This window comes from Mustela nigripes, chromosome 4 (genome assembly GCF_022355385.1).
Source record: "Mustela nigripes isolate SB6536 chromosome 4, MUSNIG.SB6536, whole genome shotgun sequence".
In the NCBI taxonomy this organism is placed as follows: Eukaryota; Metazoa; Chordata; class Mammalia; order Carnivora; family Mustelidae; genus Mustela; species Mustela nigripes.
Genome location: NC_081560.1, coordinates 55,941,127 through 55,962,967, shown reverse-complemented (window position 1 = coordinate 55,962,967; position 21,841 = coordinate 55,941,127). Strand labels below are relative to the sequence as shown.

The 21,841-nt window shown below is 36.4% G+C and overlaps 1 protein-coding gene across 10 annotated transcripts in view; it reads left to right on the top strand.

The window, feature by feature from the left end:
* HDAC9 (histone deacetylase 9) overlaps positions 1–21,841 on the top strand; it is a 936,353-nt gene that overhangs the window by 613,003 nt on the left and 301,509 nt on the right. For all 10 annotated transcript variants that reach the window (XR_009403815.1, XM_059396742.1, XM_059396749.1 and 7 more), the window contains one exon: positions 21,290–21,467. Coding sequence is in view for 9 of the 10 variants with exons in the window: in XM_059396742.1 (XP_059252725.1) it covers positions 21,290–21,467 (178 nt within the window). In the remaining variant the exon portion in view is untranslated. The remainder of the gene's footprint in view (positions 1–21,289; positions 21,468–21,841) is intronic.

Here is a 21,841-nt window from a genome sequence, read left to right as displayed (position 1 = left end):
CACCAAATGCAAAGTTAAACTCATACAAACCAAAGCAAATATCCACAGATTCTGGGACTGTTGGGCAGGTAGAATGAAGGATGTGTGGCTCACCGAATGGCCTACTGGTCATGACTCATCAGCCCTGCCAACAACCAGTCTTTCAGTTTCAATTCAACTAAAATGAAGTATTATGTCCTCCATAAATGCAAATATAACCATGCTCTTTCACCTTCTAAAACATGTCAATGAATGCTCACTGCATTAAAAATGAGGTTAAAACTCCTAAAGATGATTAACAACACACTTTCAGTTTTCTTCTCCTCCCTCATCTACTGCAACCTCCTCCATTCACCTGACTTCAAACCCCATTTTCTAAGACGTGTGGTTTAAAATCTCCAGGTAAAACTAATGACAAACTTACCATTTAATAATAATGAGAATTTTAGCTTTTACTCAGTTGTGAACAAACTGTGAACAAGTTTTGAACAAGTAGTTGTTATTTATTCTTTTTGGTGAAGAATGCAGCAGATAAAACGTCACACCGTTAACACTAGGTATAGCATGTTTATTGATGTGTAATCAATCAAATATAGTAAGTTCAGTGATAATTGAACATAATCATTTTAAATACCTTATTCACATTTATTGCACATTTTCCGATCTACTTTATAAATATAATTTTCAGTAGCAATTTTGATACTTTATTAATAATATGTACATAAATATACATAATATTTTAAATTTTTCAGAGAGATAAAATAAATTAAAGAGTTCATTCATGTAAGCTAGGAACTTATGTTAGTGAAATTTGCATTGTTTCTGCTCACTCTGTTCGGAATTAAACATGTTATACTAAAACCAAATAATACCAGATAGGATCTTAAACTAAAATTTTAAGCATTGTCTAAAGCACTATATTATGCATTTATTCTTTTTAGATATTACAAGGTTCTTTTGCTAATACTAAGTTATTATAGCTATATCTCCTTTTGGATTTTAAAAAGATATCTATTGATTGGTGAGTATACACTGAGTAGGAATGAATAAATGCTGATCAATAAACATTTTAAAAACCGTGCAGTGTAACAAACAGGACAATCTCAGGGAAGATAAAATTATTGAAGATCAGTTGTAAGGAGAAACCTGGGAAAACGTTTTGAAATTGAGAATCATTATCATTTAACTTGTAAAATTTATGAAAATAGTCATTTCTGATATAAACACTGATAAAATTCTTACCACAGGCAATATGATCATTGTACCAATTTAAGTACTAGTTTGTTATTTCAATCTACAAATGGAAAGGCCTTCTTATATACCGTCAAAATATTAACAAAATGCTATCTTGATTAAATATTTTTAACTGAGAGTTTTAACAAAAGTGCAATTAACATCGCTCTATTATTAATTCTACATTATAAGTTTAAAGAATTAATTCCAGAGGTACCTGGGTGGCTCAGTTGGGAAGCATCTGCCTTTGATGCAGGTCATGACCCCAAGGTTCTGGGATGGAGCCCCGCATTGCGCTTTCTGCTTGGCAGGGAGTTTGCTTCTCCCTCTTTCACTCCTCCTGCTTGTGTTCCCTCTCTCACTGTGTCTCTCCCTGTCAAATAAATAAATAAATAAAATCTTTAAAAAAAAACTATCATAAATCTATTTTTAAAAATAATTAATTTCAATGTCTGTTATTGCTGATAAGCTCTGCTGTAATTGATAACAACTATATAACTACAACTAACATTACATAATGCTCAATATATGCCAGGCACCATTATAAAATGTGTATATTAATATACTACTTCAACACTTACGAAAATCTATAACATACTTGATACTATCATCTTCGTTTTAGAGAATTTAACTTCTCAGAAATCACACAGCTAACAAGTGACAGAGCTAGAATTCAAATCCAACCAATTTAGCATTAGATGCCATACTCCTTAATCACTATGCTCTTTCAGAAACTATAAAATATTTTGGAAAAAAAAATCAGAGACCTAAAAGGATATCTTATTCTAATAAGACATACATTTTTCCATTTGATGAACACTACTAAAGCAGGTAGCTGCAGTTAATCTAAGTTAAGACTAAAACAATACAAGTTGTATAGCAGGACTGAAGAGTTTGATATGCCTATACAGGGAGCAACAGCCTTCAGAAGTAATTGTGACAAGTGAATTTAATAAAGGAAATTTTGGCTCCTGGTGAATGTCAACAATTTACGGCACCAAGTGAGACCACTCAGCAGAATCTGCACACCGTCCATTACTGTGGGCCAAATTATTAATTAAGCTAGTGTTGTAATTTTAATAGTTTTTTGATAAGCATGATATGTGAGCTGATAAACTACTGACCCCTGAGAGTTAAGACCAGGGATGTTTTAGAAACCAAGGGTTAAAAGATATGAAGTGAAGAGACATCACAATAGATTTATAAAGCTTTGTCTTGTTATCCTGATAACTATGTAGGGTTTTAATACAAGAAGCTTTATATATATAAAATCTTAGCAAAACAATAAAGATATATATAAGAAGATACATATGTAATAAAATCCATATAATAAATATATATGTAAGTATATAAATATGTGTAATACATACAACAAATAAAATACATATAAAGATCTATGTAATAAGATACATGCCGGGGGGAGGGGGTTTGGGAGAAGGGGGTGGGATTATGGACATTGGGGAGGGTATGTGATTTGGTGAGTGCTGTGAAGTGTGTAAACCTGGTGATTCACAGACCTGTACCCCTGGGGATAAAAATATATGTTTATGATCCCAGGGTCCTGGAATCGAGCCTCGCTTCAGCTCTCTGCTCAGCAGGGAGCCTGCTTCCTCCTCTCTCTGTGCCTACTTGTGATCTCTGTCTGTCAAATAAATTAAAAAGTAAAATAAAATAAAATAAAATTAAAAAAAAAAAAGACTAAATAAAATTCTGGAAAAGGAGCTAAACAAGCATGGAATCTGAGAAGCGCTATATTTGATGGTTGCTGAAGTGGGCAAATGTTGTTGAACAATCTTGAGACTGTGACATCAGTCATGAGACCAGAGATAAGGTATAAGATTGACCCAACAACACACTGTTATTTTGTTATAGAGAGTCAGTTTTAGCTTAAAGAAAATACTCATCAGATACACATTATTATTTCATTTTATAAGGATGCTCTGAGATGTTATGTAAATTTCCCCCAGTTTTCACACTTGCAAAATGATAGGTTTGGAGTACAAACCTAGGAGCTTTTACTCTTTTTAATAACTTTAGTTTGTTTAGGAAGGTGCATGAATATTAAGTTATCCACACTACATAAAATATGAGTTATTCTGCTGGAATGATACTTTCAAAGTATGAATCTTTTTTTAGCATCCCCACTAAAAGGCCAATTCCTAGGCCTAAACTCTTGGGAGCTTAAAACTATTCACTGACTTGCCACTGATTTTAGGAGTAAGATTCAGCCTCTTTAGATAGGATGCAAATTCTGTACAGTCTCACTCCACATGCTCCTGCAGTCTCCTATCATTATAAATTTCCATACTGACCTGCACCTGTTCCAAGCTACTTACCAAGTGCCCTACCACCAGACCCACTCTAAACATGCTGTTCCCTCCACATGGGACATTCTTCTTCCTCTCTGTCAACTTAAATCCTTCCCATTCTTCATCTTTTGGTTCAAATATCCCTTCCTTAGAGAGGTTTTTCTTGAGTCTCTTATACCCCTTACTTCTGTTGCTCCTTTTTATTTATTTGTGCAGAACTGATGAATATTTGTGCCCCTCACTAGACTATAAACTTTACAGGGGAGTGACTCTGTTTTGTTTATCGTTGTATCTTCTGGTTTCTAACAGGATGCCCAACATCTACTAGACACTTAATATAGGGAATGAGTGAATAGATTTAATTCATTAAATTCCACCAAAGTCAAGAAATAATTACAGAATTGTTCAAGTTACAAAGTTTTTTTGTGATATGTGTTTCTTAGGTTTGAGGAAATAGTTACAAAAGCACTCCTTTCAAAAATTAAAGTATTTTGAGGTGTATTATGTTATGTTTATCTTAGCAAATGGATCCTAGGATTATTGTTAAAGGTCTAGTTATGGAGGAAACAGCAATATTCAACTCTGACTTATAGAGACAAGTGTTTATTTAAGATGTTTTCTTACATGCTACAGGTTGATCTGTGTGCCTTTTCAAACACTTGTCTATTTTAAGAGGAAAGTTTTCTGTTTTAAGAGGATGCTTGTGGTTAAATGCCAGAAGGAATACAGGCTAAACAATATTCTTTTTCTTCCTTTTTTGTAAGCAAACATTTTAGCAGGGAGCTATCAATGACTGACTTCTAGTTTGGTGACAAAAGAGAAATGGAGTATCTTGCCTTTGACATATGCATGCTTTGGGAGACAGGGTGAAATGGACATAAAATCACACATTTTCTAGAACTTGACATTTGGTAATTTGCACACATGTAATTGGATCTGGAGGCTGGTTGTGAAATATGGTGGTTCTCCTAACGTTGAGTTTGGTAAGGTGTTTTCTTGGGCTGAGAGGTGAAAGTATAACATTTAAATGCCTGATTCTGTAGGAGTTCTCACCCTACTTATTTGACCCGCCTTGTTATATGTTTAAACACATAGGTTCAAAAAAAATCCACTCAGGACATAAAATTGGTTTATTAATAGAGAAACCTAAAAGTTGTAGTTAGTGGGATATTATTAAGGCTACTTACTGCATTTTTAAGGAGCTGTGATTTTTACCATTTTTTAAAAATTCAGAATTCCTTTGATGAAAGTTGCAGACTGTCTCCAAAAAATTCACAGATGCACATACTTACGCAACTTTGTGCACAATTTCAGGGGTTTTATATCCACTAGAATTTGTCCAGAGAACCTAAACTAAGAACGCTTATTCAAAATAAATCCATCTATTTCATGTGTCTTAAATAGCAATGATTTATATTGCTTGTCATCCCCCTCATTATGATTTGTTTTATATCTGGACTCTAATTATCAAAGGGGAGGAATAAAGGAAATGCTCAGGAGATTCATCATAGTCAACAGAAACCCCTATTTTTCTCTCTTTATCTTCAGGCTATTATTTCTAGACCAGCGCTCTATTGTTCAAGCTGCACTGCTCTTTGGCCATCAACCAGACAGAGGGTGCTAGTCTAGGCCATTGCACAATTTCATCTTCCTCTGGGCTGTTATGTAATTAAAATAATTTCAATCTATTCTCTTGAAATTTTTTTTTCTACAGGCAATTGTAAAAATGTAGAAGCTAAAAAGCAAACAAAGGAACAAAAATATAACTTGTTTTCTTTACTTTTTATTGTGAAAGAATTTACTCATTATGGACTAGCTACTTATTTAATTTCAAAATTTAAATGTGGTTTCTTTTGTATTCTGTAGTGGAGTAAAATCCCCACTGATTTAAAACGGTGATTTTCCAAGAGCACTGCAAAGGGGCTGGATCCTAAACATTTCTAAAGGAACCACAGATATAAATGCAAAGTACAACCAAATTAGTAATGTATTTTCTTCTGGAACTCTTATATCTGAGGATGTCTATAAATGCATCGGAAGCAATTTACATACTGTGCATATATGTAGTAACTTTTCCCAACATTCCAACTAATTGCGGAACAATGTTGTCAAATAGGTTCAGTTTTATAGTATTAAAATAAACCTCTAAGCCTCGATCCAGAACCATGGTTTAACTCTACACCATACACACTCACATTGCACGTGTATATAAATGGTGGTTACACTTGAAAAGGATTCCTTCCGATTCTGCTGGTGATGCTTTACCTGAAAATTTTGTAGTGTTCAGCTACCAACAGCTCTGCCTTGTGAGATACATTGTTGTTTATAGATTCTTCATGATCTGAAAGTGAGGACACTATTTGACATATAAAATTTTACCTTTCCTTTGTGCCTTTTTGTATATTGTTTGATGGCATGAAAAATATGCTAAGCAAAGACTTGTTTGGAAGGAGAAGAACCTGAGAAGAAGGGAGTGAGACTGATCTGACCTCACTGGAAGCAACCAGTGAGTATGTGGGAGCAATAATTTATCTACCTGGAGCCTGACCTCTGCTACAAGGGGCCACCACTAGGAACTGGAAGGTTAGTATAGAAATAGTGAGTGATTTCTGTTGTTGTTGAGCACAAACTTGTTATTCCAGCTTCTCCTGGACTGGGTGTCACTTTAGAATTCAGAAATACTACTGCCCACTGTTATGGGAGAAGAGGAATAGTGAGCAGTCTTATGTATTTGTTGAAGGTACCCTCTATCTTATCAAAGTTTTACTTTAAAAAGGAGCATTTTACTTGCCAACTCTTATGGTCTACAACTTTTTAAAATCACAAGCAATACAAATATTTTAGCAAGTACTTATGTACATAATCATTATATAGATATATAAACAGATGTAAAAATATATCTCTCCAAATTATATAAGCATATCACCACAACAATGTATTATTTATGTTAACAGAATATGTACAAAAGGAGAAATTAAGAAAGGTGAGCTAACAATGAAATAAAGATGATTTGTAAATATATTTTATCTTGTGAGGTAATGGGATAGAAACCTTTTGCACTATGATAAAAAAGTTATTTTTAACAACTTCATCGAGATATAATTCACATATCATATAGCTGAGTCACGTCAGTGTACAATTCAATGGTTTTAAATATATTCACACAGCTGTACAACCATCAGCACAGTCGGTGTTAGAAAATTTTCCTCAAGCTCAAAAGAAACTGTGCCCATCAGCAGTAATTCTCCACCTCTAATCTAGGGAACTATGAATCTACTTTCTGTCTCCATAAAAGAAAAATGTCTGTTCTGGACATTTTATGTAGATGGAATTGTACAAAACATGGTCTTTTGTGGTTGTCCTCTTTTACTTAGTATAATTTTTTCAAGGATTCATCCATGCTGTGGCATGCATCAGCATTTCATTACTTTTTTCTTTTGAATACATATTAGTGACTATAGTTGCCATGCTGTACATTACATCTCCAGGACTCATCTATAACCGAAAGTTTGTGCTCCCCCCCTTTTTTTTAATACTTATTTTTTAGAAAGGGGGTTGGGGCAGAGGGAGAAGCAGAGAATCTCAAGCAGAACCCTCGGGGATCAGGTGGAGCTGACCCTGTGACCCCATCTTGATCCTGTGATCTTAACCTGAGCAGAAACCAAGTCTAACCCTTAACGACTGAGCCACCCACGCAGGGGCCCTGAAAGTTTGTACCTTTGGACCGCCTGGAGGCATTTCACCCCGTGAACCGGAAGGTGTTCTCTGTGACGCCGTGGTGTGGCTTGCGGAGATCTTGGCGGAGAAGGACTGTGTGCTAGTTAGTGTTGCAGGTACAGGCCGCAGTCCGCCTCGGGCCCTGTGCCTTGGGGTGGTTCTGGGCGGGGTGGGGGGGGTGCAGGGAGTGGAAGGGGGAGGTTGGGAAGGTACGGCCTGTGTTGTGGCTGCAGGGCGGGGCTCGGTGTCCCAGGTGCAAGCACTAGGACCTCCAACGCATGGAAGGCGGAACCTATTTCCTCACCTCCTAGCAGATGCTGTGCGACCGGAAATCTTCCGTAGACCATTTGTGCCAGGCTCATCCGGCCGAGCCTCGAACACGGCTGTGCTAGTGTTGTGGTACCTGCGCTGAACTGGACAGAGTAGGGAGTGTTGGAGGAAGCGGAATTCTGTTTCCTCAGGAATAAGACTTGTGAAGGATAAAATTAGAGAAGGAGACAGCAAAACGTCCCAGGTGCCGTGTACCACGTGCGTCCGTGTCGGGAGGAGGCGCTCACGCCGGTGGTCTTCCTGGCTTTCGAGGGCTGGACGGTGGAGCAGCTGGTCAGCAGCGGCGCTTCCTGCAGGCACGGGAGTGAAGACCAGGCCAAGGGCCTCTGCCTGGTTTCCAAGGAGCCGCGTAACTCCCCATAGGCCATGACCCAGGGAGAGAGTCCGGATTTTACAAGGATAAGGGTCAAGGATAGGCGAACACAGTGCTGGCAGCTGGGAGAAACGTCTTACCCTTTCCGACGCAACTGGCGTGTCGAAGAACCCGGGCTGTGCCAAGAAACCTGTTTTTGACAGTTTCGCGAGAAATCTGGTAGTGAATTGTTGCGGCATCTGAGGTGGGTGGTGAGAGACGGGACCCGCTGTGCGAGGCCGGGCGTCCCCACAAAAGAGGAGGGTTGCAGGCCACGGGGACGTGCGGATGGGGGCCTCGGCTGGTTTGCCAGGTGCCGCACGGGCCTGCGCCAGGACGCTTGCGACCGAGCTGGAAGATCGTTAAAGGGCAGCACTTTGAGTGCTACGTAAACTGTGTGTGGAATGTTGCCAGGGCTTCAGTGGTAGATGGCCACAGCACCTCGGCCCCGGGGTCTAGGTGGTTGCTTGCTACCTGTTCGGGCACCAGGTGCGATCACCTGTTCTGCCTGCCAGGTGCGATCAGTTGGCCATTTTTCAGCCTCCACTGGCAGCTGAAGACAGAAGCAGCTTACGCGTTTCACTAGCTCCTTTGCCTCTGCGTTGAGGCCTGGGCCTTCTTCAGGGCCAGGATCCTCCTGTAGGACCCTGGCGTGGAACAGCTGTCAAGGCTTCTGTTTTGTATTTTCCCAGACGAGAGATTTTTGTATCTCTCCTTTCCCAGTGTGGATAACCTATCCAGTGTTTTTACCTTTAAGAAATGCCTGAAAGGGGGCGCCTGGGTGGTTCAGTGGATTAAGCTGCTGCCTTTGGCTCAGGTCATGATCTCAGGGTCCTGGGATTGAGCCCCGCATCGAGCCCCATCGAGCCCCGCATCGAGCCCCGCATCGGGCTCTCTGCTCAGCAGGGAGCCTGCTTCCCCCTCTGTCTCTGCCTGCCTCTCTGCCTACTTGTGATCTTTTTTTCTGTCAAATAAAATAAATAAAATTAAAAAAAAAAAAAGAAAGAAATGCCTGAAGGTGTGGCTACATTATGTTAGTTAATCATTTTAAATGGAAGTAGTTTTGCCTCAACCGCCTCGGAGACTTGTGGAGGAGCTGGTGTCCTTGCCTCCTCTGGGATGGAGTTCTGCTTGGGAGGCCTGACCACTTGGCTTCTGTAGCTGAAGAGACAGGCCACAATGAAATTGGATGTTTACAGTGCATCACAAGTGTCTCTTTCTGGCACTTTACTGTTTTCTTTGTATAACTGCACTTCTCCTTGGTATTTCTGGGATGCTTGAGACTTCATACACCAACCTGCATGGGCTCTGCCTATGGGACATGACACTGAAGCTGCTAGGATTCCTTTAAAAACTTCTGTCCGCGTACTTTGAGAACAGCCCTTTGTCACCTGCTGGTAGGGACTCTCAGAATGAAGGGGACCTGGCTTAGCAAGGAGCAGTGCTTTGCTTCTTGACCTGCAGCTTCCCAGGGTAGTTGTGCTCATTGGACCACCAGGAATGCTAACAGGTAGGTCAGAGGCTCTTACACCTCTGGTTTCAAATGCTTCGGAGACTTCTGCCTGTGTTCTATTTTCTCTTCCTTTGCCAATAATCTGGTTAACCAAGCTCTCCAGAATTGAGGATTTACCTCTGTTATGTAAAGTCTCTTGAATATTGTTAAATGTTTGGCTTCAGCAGTTTATCACAACCTTTTTTAGCCACCAGATGACCCATTTCCCCAGCACTGCCCCTGGAGGAGGAGGAGGCCTTTTGGTGGCATTGGGCTGTGCTTATGTGGTGTTTCCAGTCATTTAGTGTTGTTTCATTTACGACCCTCACTTAATGGATAGGCTTGCGGTTTTTAAATTTAAAGATATTAAGATTGAGTTTACTCTCATTTATTTTGAGGGGATATTTATACATTTTTAAGTATTCGTACTTTATCAGTTTGCAGTTTAATGCCTGTATTTCCCCTGAAAATGGCAAATAACATTGTGTATTTATAAATGAACAACAAAAAACTTACTTTTGTACAGCTAGATAATATGCCATTGCATAGATATACCATAGTTTATTCATCAGTTGATTGGTGTTTGTACACTATTATGAATAGTGATGTTGTAAACATTCATGTTTAAATTTTTGTGAAATATATATTTTTATTTCTCTTAGGTATATACATGTTATTGAAATTGCTAGGTCATGTGTTAGTTCATTGTACTGCCAAACTCTTTCCTAAGTGGCTACATCATAGTACCTTCTTACCAAGTGTATGAAAAGTTTCAAGTTCTCCACATTCTCACCAACAATTGCTATTATATATCTTTTTGATTATAAACCGGTTTAGTTGTTGTGAAGTTATTTCTCATTGTGGTTTTGATTTGCAAATTCCTGTTAGCTTATGATGTTGAGCATCTTTTCATGTGTTTATTGGCCATTTGTATATCTGTTTAAACATTTTTTAAAAAGATTTTATTTATTTGTTTGACAGAGATCACAAGTAGGCAGAGAGGCAGAGAGAGAGAGGAGGAGGAAGCAGGCTCCCCGCTGAGCAGAGCCCAATGTGGGGCTTGATCCCAGTACCCTGGTATCATGACCTGATCCGAAGGCAGAGGCTTCAACCCACTGAGCCACCCAGGCGCTCCTGTATATCTTTTTTTTTTTTAAATTAATTAATTTATTTTCAGCATAACAGTATTCATTATTTTTTCACCACACCCAGTGCTCCATGCAATCCGTGCCCTCTATAATACCCACCACCTGGTACCCCAACCTCCCACCACCCCCACCACTTCAAACCTCTCAGATTGTTTTTCAGAGTCTGTAGTCTCTCATGTACACTATGGAGTATTATGCCTGTATATCTGTTTTAAAGAAATGTTTATTAAAGAAATTTACTTAATTTTTTTTAATTGGGTGGGGTTTTTTTTATTGTTGTTGTTATTGGGGCATAAGAATTCTTTATATGTGCAAGGTACAAATATCTTACCCAGTATATGGTTTGCAGATATTTTCTCTGATTTGTAGATTGTCTGTTTACTTGGTCGTGTCCTTCTGAAAGAAAAGTTTTTACCTCTGATTATCTCTTAATTTATCTGCTGTGAGGGTCACTTTTGTCTTTTGGTCTTGTATCTGTGAAGATTTACTCCTGTATTTCTTCAAAGAATTTTAGGATTTTAGCTCTTAACTTTTGTTCTATAATCTTTTTGGAGTTAATTTTTGTGTATGGTATGAGAAAAGTTCAGTTTCATTCTTTTGCATGTGGATATGCAGTTGAACCAGCTATGTTTGGTGAAGGACTGTTCTTTCTCCATTGAACTGTCTTTTAAATAGCAGCAGAAGGGCTACTATTTTCTTTTGTACCCCACTTGGAGACTACAGCTCACAGGTACCATATTTGGATTCTATTCCTCACCGTACCACTGTTTAGCCAAATGTCATCAACCAGTGTCTCAGCCTTTCTTTAAGGTCCTAAGGTAATACTAAATTACTTGTACACACCCAGTATCATCTGCAGTAGCGTAGACTTTCTCTGGAACTTCATTTCAATCACCCTATTCTAACCATGACTTTAATAGGATAAAGTAATTATTCTAATACGCTGGTGAGTTAAAACAAAATAGGATATCTTAGTGACCTAGAGTTGTTCATGGGTTTAGCAAAGAATTTTGTTGTACATTGTGAAGAAGAAAAACAAGAAATTTAAGTTACATTTAAAAATGATGTAGATTTAGCAGCTCAGTCAAATAGTCATATTTTTCTTTCAAATATAAAAGCAGTTATATAATTTTTCTCCTAGTTTATCATTTTATTTACTTAATTATAATTTTTAAATTTTAATTCCAACATAGTTAACATATTGTTAGTTTCAGAAGTACAGTATAATGATTCAGCAATTCTCTACATTACTCAGTGCTTATCTTAAGTGTATTCTTTAATCCTCCTCACCTATTTCATCCATCCCTCTACCCACTCCCATCTGGTAACAATCAGTTCTCTGTAATTAAGAGTCTTATTTTTTGGTTTTTCTCTCTCTCTTTTTAGAAGCAGTCCTATTTCTATACATTCTTCAAACACAAAATTAAGTGACCTCCTGTTCTGTTCCAGGCTCTAAGTTTGGGACTGGAATAGTAGCAGTGCAGTGGGGGTTTCTATTCATAGGTACCTTGTATCTAAGAGTCCTTCGTTGTCCCAGTCTGAGTTAATGTCAGTTCTTGTTTACTTTAAATACACACATACACACCACCTTAGCATATTTAATCAATTAAAATACTGATCTTACAGAAAGTAAAACATTTTTAAAAAACTTTAATGTTTTTAAAAAAACATTAAAAAAACATTTAAAATGTATGCTTATTGGACAGTTTAAAAAATAGTCAGAATAAAAAGTAGCAATCAATAAAGCTATCGTAGTATCAGTGTTTAGAAGTAATTACTGTTAATTGTCTTTTTTAGATTTTATCTAAAATTTGCAAACTTAAATATGTTTTCTGTCCCAAATCTTCATTTTAAGTTCCCAGTTTACATCCTTCGGCTCTCATTTCTGTCCCTTGAGTATCATTGTTCTTTCACTGAGATGAATTGAATAATATGTTAAAATTCTAAAGACAAAATGTACTTAATGGTACATGTTATTGTATTCATTTATCAGTGAAAGTTGGTACAAATTAATTTATATTTTATGAGTATATATTGACTTCAAAGTAAATTAAAATTCAAATTTTTTTTGAAGATTTATTCATTTTAGAGAGAGTGAGTGAGCAGGGGGAGGGAGAGGGAGAGAATCCCAAGCAGCCTCTCTGCTGAGCACAGAGCCAGATATGGGGATATATCTCAGGATCCTGAGATCGTGACCTGAGGGGAAATCAAGTCTGCCACCTAACCGACTTAGTCACCCAGGTACCCCTAAATTAGCATATTTAGACTTAATAAAAAATAACATTTTCATAGTTTTATTTTTTCTCATCTACTTTTACTTTTTCACTCATTCTTTGTATTTGTATTTTCCAATGAATCTTTATTTCTTCCATATAAACTTACCTTTTCAATAAAACCATTGTATGTTGAATAATATTGGTGTTTTATATATGCCAACTTTTAAACTTTTAAAATTTACTTTAGATGTATTTATATACAGAAAAAATAATAAAACTTATAAAATGAACATAACATCTGGCCTAAAAATGTCATATAATGTACATCATATGGTATATGTCACATTATTATATAATATTATTGTACAGCAGTTACCTGTATCTCTCTCCTGTTTTATCCCTTCTATTCTTCTGAATTTGTTTTCTTTTTTCCCATGTGTTTCTTTATATTTTTACTACATTCATATACGTATTTAAACAGTATATGCTCTTCACTTGCACATTTTTTAACTTAAATGATTAACTTCATATACATGCTTTTGCTTGCTTTTTCAGTCACCAATTTCACTGTAGATTTATGGTTCATTTTCACTTTTACTAAATATTAGTGGATTGTTCATTGAAGTAGGTCTAACAGTTTATCCTCCTACAAGCAGTCTGAGTTTCTCTTGCTCTATATTTTCACTAATGCTTGGTATTGTCAGACTTCAAATTTTGAATCAATATGAGTGTAAAATGGTATCCCTTCTTGGTTTTAGTTTGCATTTTTTAAGTTATCACTGAGGTGGTTTCTATTCATGTGTTTGTAGGCTTATGGAATATTTCATTATCTGGGAATTGCATATTCATACCATTTGTCCATTTTTCTGTCCCCATTTATTTTTAGGAGTTATGTATATAATGCAGACATTAAAAAATGCGTTATCCAATAAATATTTGCAAATATTTTACCCCCAATTTATCTTCTCTTCTGGGCTGAGCGGTCTGGACTCAGGCCCAGATCTAATTAGCACATAGCCGTGAGTTCTTAATGAACTTGTGTCAGAACCTAAAGTGATGCCTGCTTTGTGAGCTTGAGTCTGTTCAAAGCAATGCGTGGGATGAGGAGGGATCCTGGGCCCTCCTCTTGCCGCCCCAGTCTTTAGGCCCCGGTGAAGGGACAGCAAGCTCCAGTTTTGGGGCCTAGTAGATTCTTAGGGTACATTCTAACTTGTTCAGTCTCTTCTCTTTTCAACAGTGGCTTGTATTTTACTGACTCATGTTACATAAAAGTATTTTAACTCCTTTTCTTCCCTGACTTAGGAATGATATTCTCCACACCTTTCAGTTGTTTTTTGCATGATTATGAGTTAGGTATCTAAATTCGTTGTTCCTATTATGGATCACCAGTTTTCCCAGCATCATGTGTTGACATTCCTTGTTTAACTGTTACTCTGTAGGTCATCTTTGTTATATATGGATTTTCCATATAGTCATGGGTCTCCTTTTGTACTCTGTTCTATTCTGCTAATCTGTTATACTCTATTCCATGATCTATAAATATCTATTGTGTTAAATGACTTAGCTTTTAGTATATATAATTCCTTGGTTTGGTCTATCTCCCCAACTTACTCTTTATGTTCAGAATTCATATTACTTTTATCTCCTAAACAAAATTTAGAATCAGCTGAAATATGCTAAAATTAATTTAGGAAGAATTGCTAATTTTATAGTAATTCTTTCTATCATGGAGTGTAGTGTATCTTTTCCTCTCACTTTATATCTCTGACTACAGTGTGGTCAGTATACATGATCTGTGATAATTGTTTTTTACAGTAAAATATATGTAACAAAAAATGACCATTTAACAATTTTTAAGGATATAGTTCAGTGACATTAAGTGTATTCACATTATTGCACACCCATCACTACCATTTCTCTCCAGAATTTTTTCATCTTTCCAAATTAGAACTCTACCCTTTATGTAACGGCTGTTTCCCCCTTTTCCCAGCCCCTGGCAAACCACCATCCTGTCTTGATAAATTTAGTTACTCTAGGTATGTCATGTAAGTGGAATCACATAGTAGTAGTCTTTTGTGACTTGTTTATTTCACTTAGCCTAATGCCTTTAAGGTTCATCTGTGTTGTTGTACATGTCACAATGTTTTTAAGGCTGAATAATACTCCATTATAAGTACTAATTTTTAAAAGCTTGTTGACATTTGCTTTATTATAGGGTAAGTTTTGTAATTATGTACATATGTCCTTGAAAGAATATATTTTATTTTTTACAAATTTAATATATCTCTAAGTTAGAGAACTGTGTTATTCAAGTCTGTAACCTACTTTGTTTTGTGGAAAGTTTGTTATGACCTCCTTCCATGATGTGAATTTTTTATTTTTTTCTTTATAGTCCTGCCAGTTTATGCTCCTGACATGTTGAGCCGATATTCCTAGGTTTTAAATTTGTTGTTGTTTTTAATTAAACTTTCATATTATTTTATACGTACCCTTAGATGTTCTCTAATATTTTGCTCATAAGGTCTGTTTTGTCTCTTTTTCAATGTGGCTGTGCAAGGTTTCTCCTCTCCCCTCCCCCCCCCCCTTTTAAAGTATTTTTTATATGTCTTCATAGAACCTTTTAATGTAAACTTGCTCTGCCAAAGAATAAAGCCTTTCTGTCTTTTAAATTCACTTTTACTCTCTACCTTTTAACTGGTAAATTGAGTACCTTCACATCAACTATGTTCAATAATAGGCAGGGATTCGGGATTTGTTTCTGGCATCTCCTTGTGAATTATATTGTTCAGCTTTTTCAGTGCTTCCTTTTTTTCTCCATTATTTTTTCTCCAAATACTTTAGGTTGGTTTCTTCTTGGTTTTGCTTTTTTTTTAAATCAATATGGTGTATTTTCATAAATCTAAATTATTTCTTTTTTTAAATTTCATTTAAATTCCAGTTAGTTAACAGCAGTGTAATATTAGTTTCAGGTATACAATATAGTGATTCAACACTTCCATACAACAACTAGTGCTCATCACAACCGTGGCACTCCGTAATCCCCATCATCTATTTTACCCATTCCCGCACCTACCTCCCTTCTGTTAACCATCAGTTTGTTCTCTCTAGTTAAGAGTCTGTTTCTTGGTTTGCTTTCCTTTCTTCTTCCCCCTTCACTCGTTTGTTTTGTTTCTTAAATTGCACATATGTGTGAAATCATATGGTGTTTGTCTTTCTCTGACTGATTTCACTTAGCATAATACTCTCCACCTCCATCCCTGCTGTTAAAATTGGAAAGATTTCATTTTTTATGGTTGAGTATTATTCCACTGTAGATTTTATACACACACACACACACACACACACAACTTCTTTATCCATTCATTAGTTGATGGACATGTGGGCTGTTTCCATGGTTTGGCTGTTGTAGGTGATAGTGCTGTAAACATTGGGGCACATGTATCCCTTTGATTCCTTTGAATTAGTATTTTTGCATTCTTTGGGTAAATATCTAGTAATGTGGTTGCTGGATTGTAGGATAGTTCTAGTTTTAACTTTTTGAGAAACCTTTCAGTGGGAGGTTTTCCAGAGTGGATGCACTTGTTCTGCATTCCCACCAGCAGTGCAGGGGGGTTCCGCTTTTTCTTTTTCAAGATTTTTTTGTCTATTTTAAAGTTATGTGCATCATTTTTATTTATTTAGCAACTACTTTTAAATTACTAACATGTATGTTAATAAAAAGTCTTAAGTTAACTAGTACTTACACACCCATCCTGAATAATACAAAGGCTTTAGAAGATGTAAATTTCCACCAGCCCTTGGCATTTTATAAGATAAGCTCTAGGGATATCTACAATTCTAATTTTCTGAAAAGCGAGACTTCTGAAGTTCAAAATGTTGTGAATCAAGAAATTAAATTTGCTCATAATGCCAAAAGAGAAGGAACATATATTATTTAAAGAAATAACTTTGGAAATAGAATTTTAACTGTTTTTAATAATTATTTTCCCATGAACCTTTTTTTTTCTTCCAGGTCATATCTTTTATTAAAGTAATTCAGATAATTCTGATTATTTCTATGATTACTTCAAAGATTAAACAGTATAATTTTTAATTTTGTATTGGCTGTTGCTGAGGTTGCATAATGATATTGATCAGAGCACATAATTAGCAACCACCCACATGTCTGGAACCAAATGTAACCATCTGAAACAAAGTAAAAACACAGAAGTCATAAAATAGGTCCCTGAGCAATGGCAACAAGAAAGCAAAACCAAACCAAACACATGTAAAGAAAAATCACTGCTATTACAAAAAAATAGAACCTTCAACTTGCCTCTGCCTAGGGGCTTTATTACCTCTTAATCTCTGTTAACAATCCACCCCCAAATAAATATTTCACTCCAAGGGAGAACATGTGCTTTTCATACAGAGAACTTCAAGACCTTTCCTATCTACTTTTAATCCCTGTCTCCCATGACTTAGAAAGGCCAAGACCGCAGTAACATTGACATCTTATTAGGCATAAGAGAATTTATAAAAGAATTTACAAAATAGGTACGTAATAACTCCTCTGTGAAGGTGATTTACAATTTTTATCAGTGGGAGGAGACAGATGATGTTCAGGCATAGTGGCCTTAGACGACATACTTCATATAACAAAAGGTTGACTTACACATCTCAGTAACCTGAAAGAATTTCCCAGAATGACCATCTGGTAAAGTAAGCAATTGGAACCAAATCCCCAATTAAATCACCTGAAAAAAGAACAACTAATATATGCTTAAGAAACAGACTCAGTGAGGTAGCTGGGTGGCTCGGTTGGGTATCTGCCTTCCGCTCTGCTCCTGATTCTAGGACTCTGGGATTGAGTTCCGCATTGGGTTCCTTGCTGAGTGGGGAGCCTGTTTCTCCCTCTGCCTGCCACCACTCCTGCTTGTGTGTGCACTCTCTCTCTCTCTGGCAAATAAATAAAATCTTAAAAAAAAAAAAAAGAGGAAATAGACTCAATATAGTATATTTAAAAATTTTAATCAAAAATGCTTTCTTGGGGTGGCTGTGTGGTTCAGTGGGTTAAAGCCTCTGCCTTCGGCTCAGGTCATGGTCCCAGGGTCCTGGGATCAAGCCCCACATCAGGCTCTCTGCTCAGCAGGGAACTTGCTTCCTCCTCTCTCACTCTGCCTGCCTCTCCACCTACTTGTGATCTCTGTCAAATAAATAAAATCTAAAAAAAAAAAAATTACAAAAATGCTTTCTTGAAGTGAGAGAGTTATTATTCACTTAATGGGCATTTTTCATTCGGGCTCAATAGATGAAAGTTTAACTTGGGTATCCATCTAATTTTAATAACAACGGGTTTTGTACTCTTCAACATTTTATTTTTCTGACAAAGCAACAGAGAAATATATACTTTTATACTTAGAACTATGAAAAATAACTATGGACAAAATTATCTCTCATTAAAATTGTTAATAGAAATAAAAGCTTTAGTGAAACACTTCAGTCCATTCCAGCTATAATAGGAAAATACTACCTCAGTTTTCAGCATCAAGCAGGAAATTTTTTATTGCTGAGGAGCAATACCCATCTGAAATAAAAGTGGCTTACCATTTTGTGATACTTTGATGTCAGATATGCAGCATAATAAATTGTGTCTTGCTGGATAGTCAAGATTCCCCCATACATTAAAAGCCATACTTCATTTGTAGAAGTGTATAATGTAGTTGACTCTTTTGAAAGTGAACGGACTTTTCTCTATTCTTTAGTCCTTTTTGAAGTAGAGGTTCAAAAATATTTGACCTATGTCTGCTCTTGGGTCTAAGTCTCGACTGTTTATTTTTAAAAACATTTACTATTTTTCTTAATTAAAGTTTTAATACGGGTGGTATGTAGAAAGTTTGGAAGCCTCATAAAAGTACAGAAGAAAAATAATCCTGAAATCATTCATTTCCTTCATTATCTCTTGGCTCCAACACTAAATAATTTCAGAGTATTGTCCTTTGGTAATTGTTTTGTCTTGTCTCTATTTTCTTATATTTTTCACTCGTCGTTCCTCGGTTTTACTGTGTTATGATTGCTTATAACATGTATTCAGCTTGTCTTCCACAACTCAAATTAAACATCACATTCTTAAATGAAAGTTGCCTCAACCTCTGTATCAGATATTTCTTTACATTTTTTCATGGCACTCTGCACTTATCTTATATAGCACTCATTATATTTATAATTGCATTATACTTAGAAATACTTAGTATCTGTATCCTAACTAGGTAATAAACATAAAAAAGGCTCAACATAATAATCAGAATGTACTCCTGGGGACAACATTTGTTATACAGTAGTTAGGATTTGGCTGGAACCTAGAAAAGGAATAGAAAACATAATGTTGAGAATGCAGGTACCCTCAGGTCAGAGAGCCCAAATGCCAGGCTGGGGAAGTTCTTTAAACCTTCATTTCTTTCAGAGAATTTTGTGACAACTTCTTCCTTACAGAGGGCATTTGGAAGAGAATTCTTGCAGGAAGGAATACGATGGATTGTCTTAGAAATAGGGTGATCAATCAACGGACTTTAGCATTAGGTTAGATGAGGGTTAAAGAGATTACAGTAGGAAGAGACAGAAAGGATGGAGATTACATTCAGGTCTATTTTTTCCCATGCATTTTAGATCATATGCAACAAAGCCCCTTTTCCCCACAGAAAATTCCCCAAGTCATAATTACAAATTTGCATTCCCTCTGAGTATCAACTCCATGAAAGAAGGGACTATGTCAACCTTACTATTTATTGTATCCTCAGGGTATTGAAGATGGAGACACTCAAGAAAACAAGAGAGTTAGACTCCTGTCAAAATATTAAACCTATTATAACTAGAACTAGATCCTGACCAACCCATCCTTATCAAAGCCAGTGCTCAAAGCCTGAGCATGTGACAAATGTCTTCCAATTGATTGATGGTTCAGTTAGAGCAAAACAGCAGTAACAACATAGACATATATGTTAACTATAACTTATTTTAAAATTAATTTTAAATAATTACTATTTTTTTTGAAAACTGAGTAGTCTTAGCCTATGGTCTATAACTATATATTTATAATCATAAGTTGCACATTTATATGCAGCATTAACTCATATACAGGGGAAGTTGTAATGATATAAAATGATGCAGTATGCATTGAATACAGTTGTGTTGCATGTAGATTTGTTAGCATTCTAAGTGGGTAATTTATACACTTAGGAGGTAACAAGCCTTGCATTATATAGAAATACAAGTGTCACATATAATGGCGCATGTTGGGTACAAGCAGTTGGGTTAGGTTAGTAACAGGAAGGATAAGGCAAATCCTCACTAAGGAGGAGTGATGTGTGTATCAAGTCTTGAAAGAGAAAATGCTATCCAGGTAGATCAAAGCAGAAAGTCATGTAAAATTTTAAAATTAGAAGATATTACTCTTATACTTAAAAAAAACTTTATTAATCTTTTGGAATATCAGTTTCTTTATCTGTGGCCTGTGGTAATCATCTTTTGGATCAATGTTCAGCTATTTTCAATGTTCAGAATATGGAAAAGGAAAGAAGCGTAAAAAGCAGCATGAAGGTTATGAATTCCCTGATTTTAAAGAAGAGGGAAGATATTCTCTATGTAATATTGATAGGTAAATTAGTTGCCTCTCTGCGTTTTAGAGATTGTCTTTGTTCGAGATGGAGGAATAGGCTAAGTGAATCTTCAGGAACTTCCAAACTCTGGCTCTTTGATTTCGTAACTTAATTGCCTTTTTTTTTTTTTTTTTTTTTTTTAAGAGACAGAGAAGCAGCCTAAGTGCATCTTCCAGGAACTTCCAAACCCTGGCTTTTGGATTTGATAACTTAAGCATGAAGAATGTTAACATTGTTAAATCACTGAGATTATATATTTAATGCTCTTTAAAGAAACTAAACATTTTTATAATATTGAGATTACATATATATTTATATATGTATAAAATATATATATTTTATAGTATTGAGATTATACCATAATATGAAAATTGAAATGTATTAAAACATAGCCATTTAATTGGTAATTTTTAGGCTCCCTTAAATTTTATTAGCAATATTAGTAAATTCAAGATAGAATTTTCGGTATTGAGCCTTATTGGCAATTTGAAAGCAGCTAAATTGTTTTCCTGCTTTGTGTTGCAAAAATTCTAGAGCGATATTCAAAACGTTGCTATCAAGATAGGAAATGAATCTAAGTCAATGTTCCTCTTGAGGTTAAAGGTCTGTTTCTTTCAATCAGTTCAAATTGACAGGCCTCCTGCCATCACCTCCTCCTCAGCTAGTCAGACAGCCCTGGCAGTCAGTGTGAAAACATCTGTTGAATGGATTTATTAACTAGATCTTGTTTTTTCTCTCTCTCTATTTTTTTTCTTTTTCCTTCACACCGTTTATTATGTCTCTGACCTGATGAACTTAATTTGTTTACACGTCATTCTCAGTGTCTCCCTCAATGCTTGTCTCATGTTTCTTTCTACTGTGCTCTTTTCTTGGCAACAGCCCTTCCTGGAGCCCCAGCACACACGTGCGCTCTCAGTGCACCAAGCTCAGCTGGCTGTGGTTGGCATGGATGGATTAGAGAAACATCGTCTTTTCTCCAGGACACATTCCTCCCCTGCTGCCTCCATTTTACCTCATCCAGCAATGGACGGCCCCCTCCAGCCTGGCTCTGCAACTGGTAGGAATCCCTAAAGACTCTCCCTAATAGGCAGGCTAAATGCACCGTTCTTGTAGGATTAGGCGATTTAAATGCTCTGAATAACTCCAATAGCAAAACACTCTGTTTTAACCCAATGCAACCCAAATTTTATGAGGTTATATTGGCCACAAGACAAACAGCACATCTGATAAATCTTGGGCTTAGTATTAATAGCCTCATAAATTGTTATCATTCAAGGGCCTGGAAAACACATCAACAGGTGCATAGGTCCCTTTTGGAAACAAAATCCCTACAACATTCTTTAGCAGTGTTCCTCCATCTCTTCCTCCTAGTTGTCGTGGCCACTAGGAAATTTATGATGTTCAGCTTCATTTGACTCTAAAGCGTGCCTA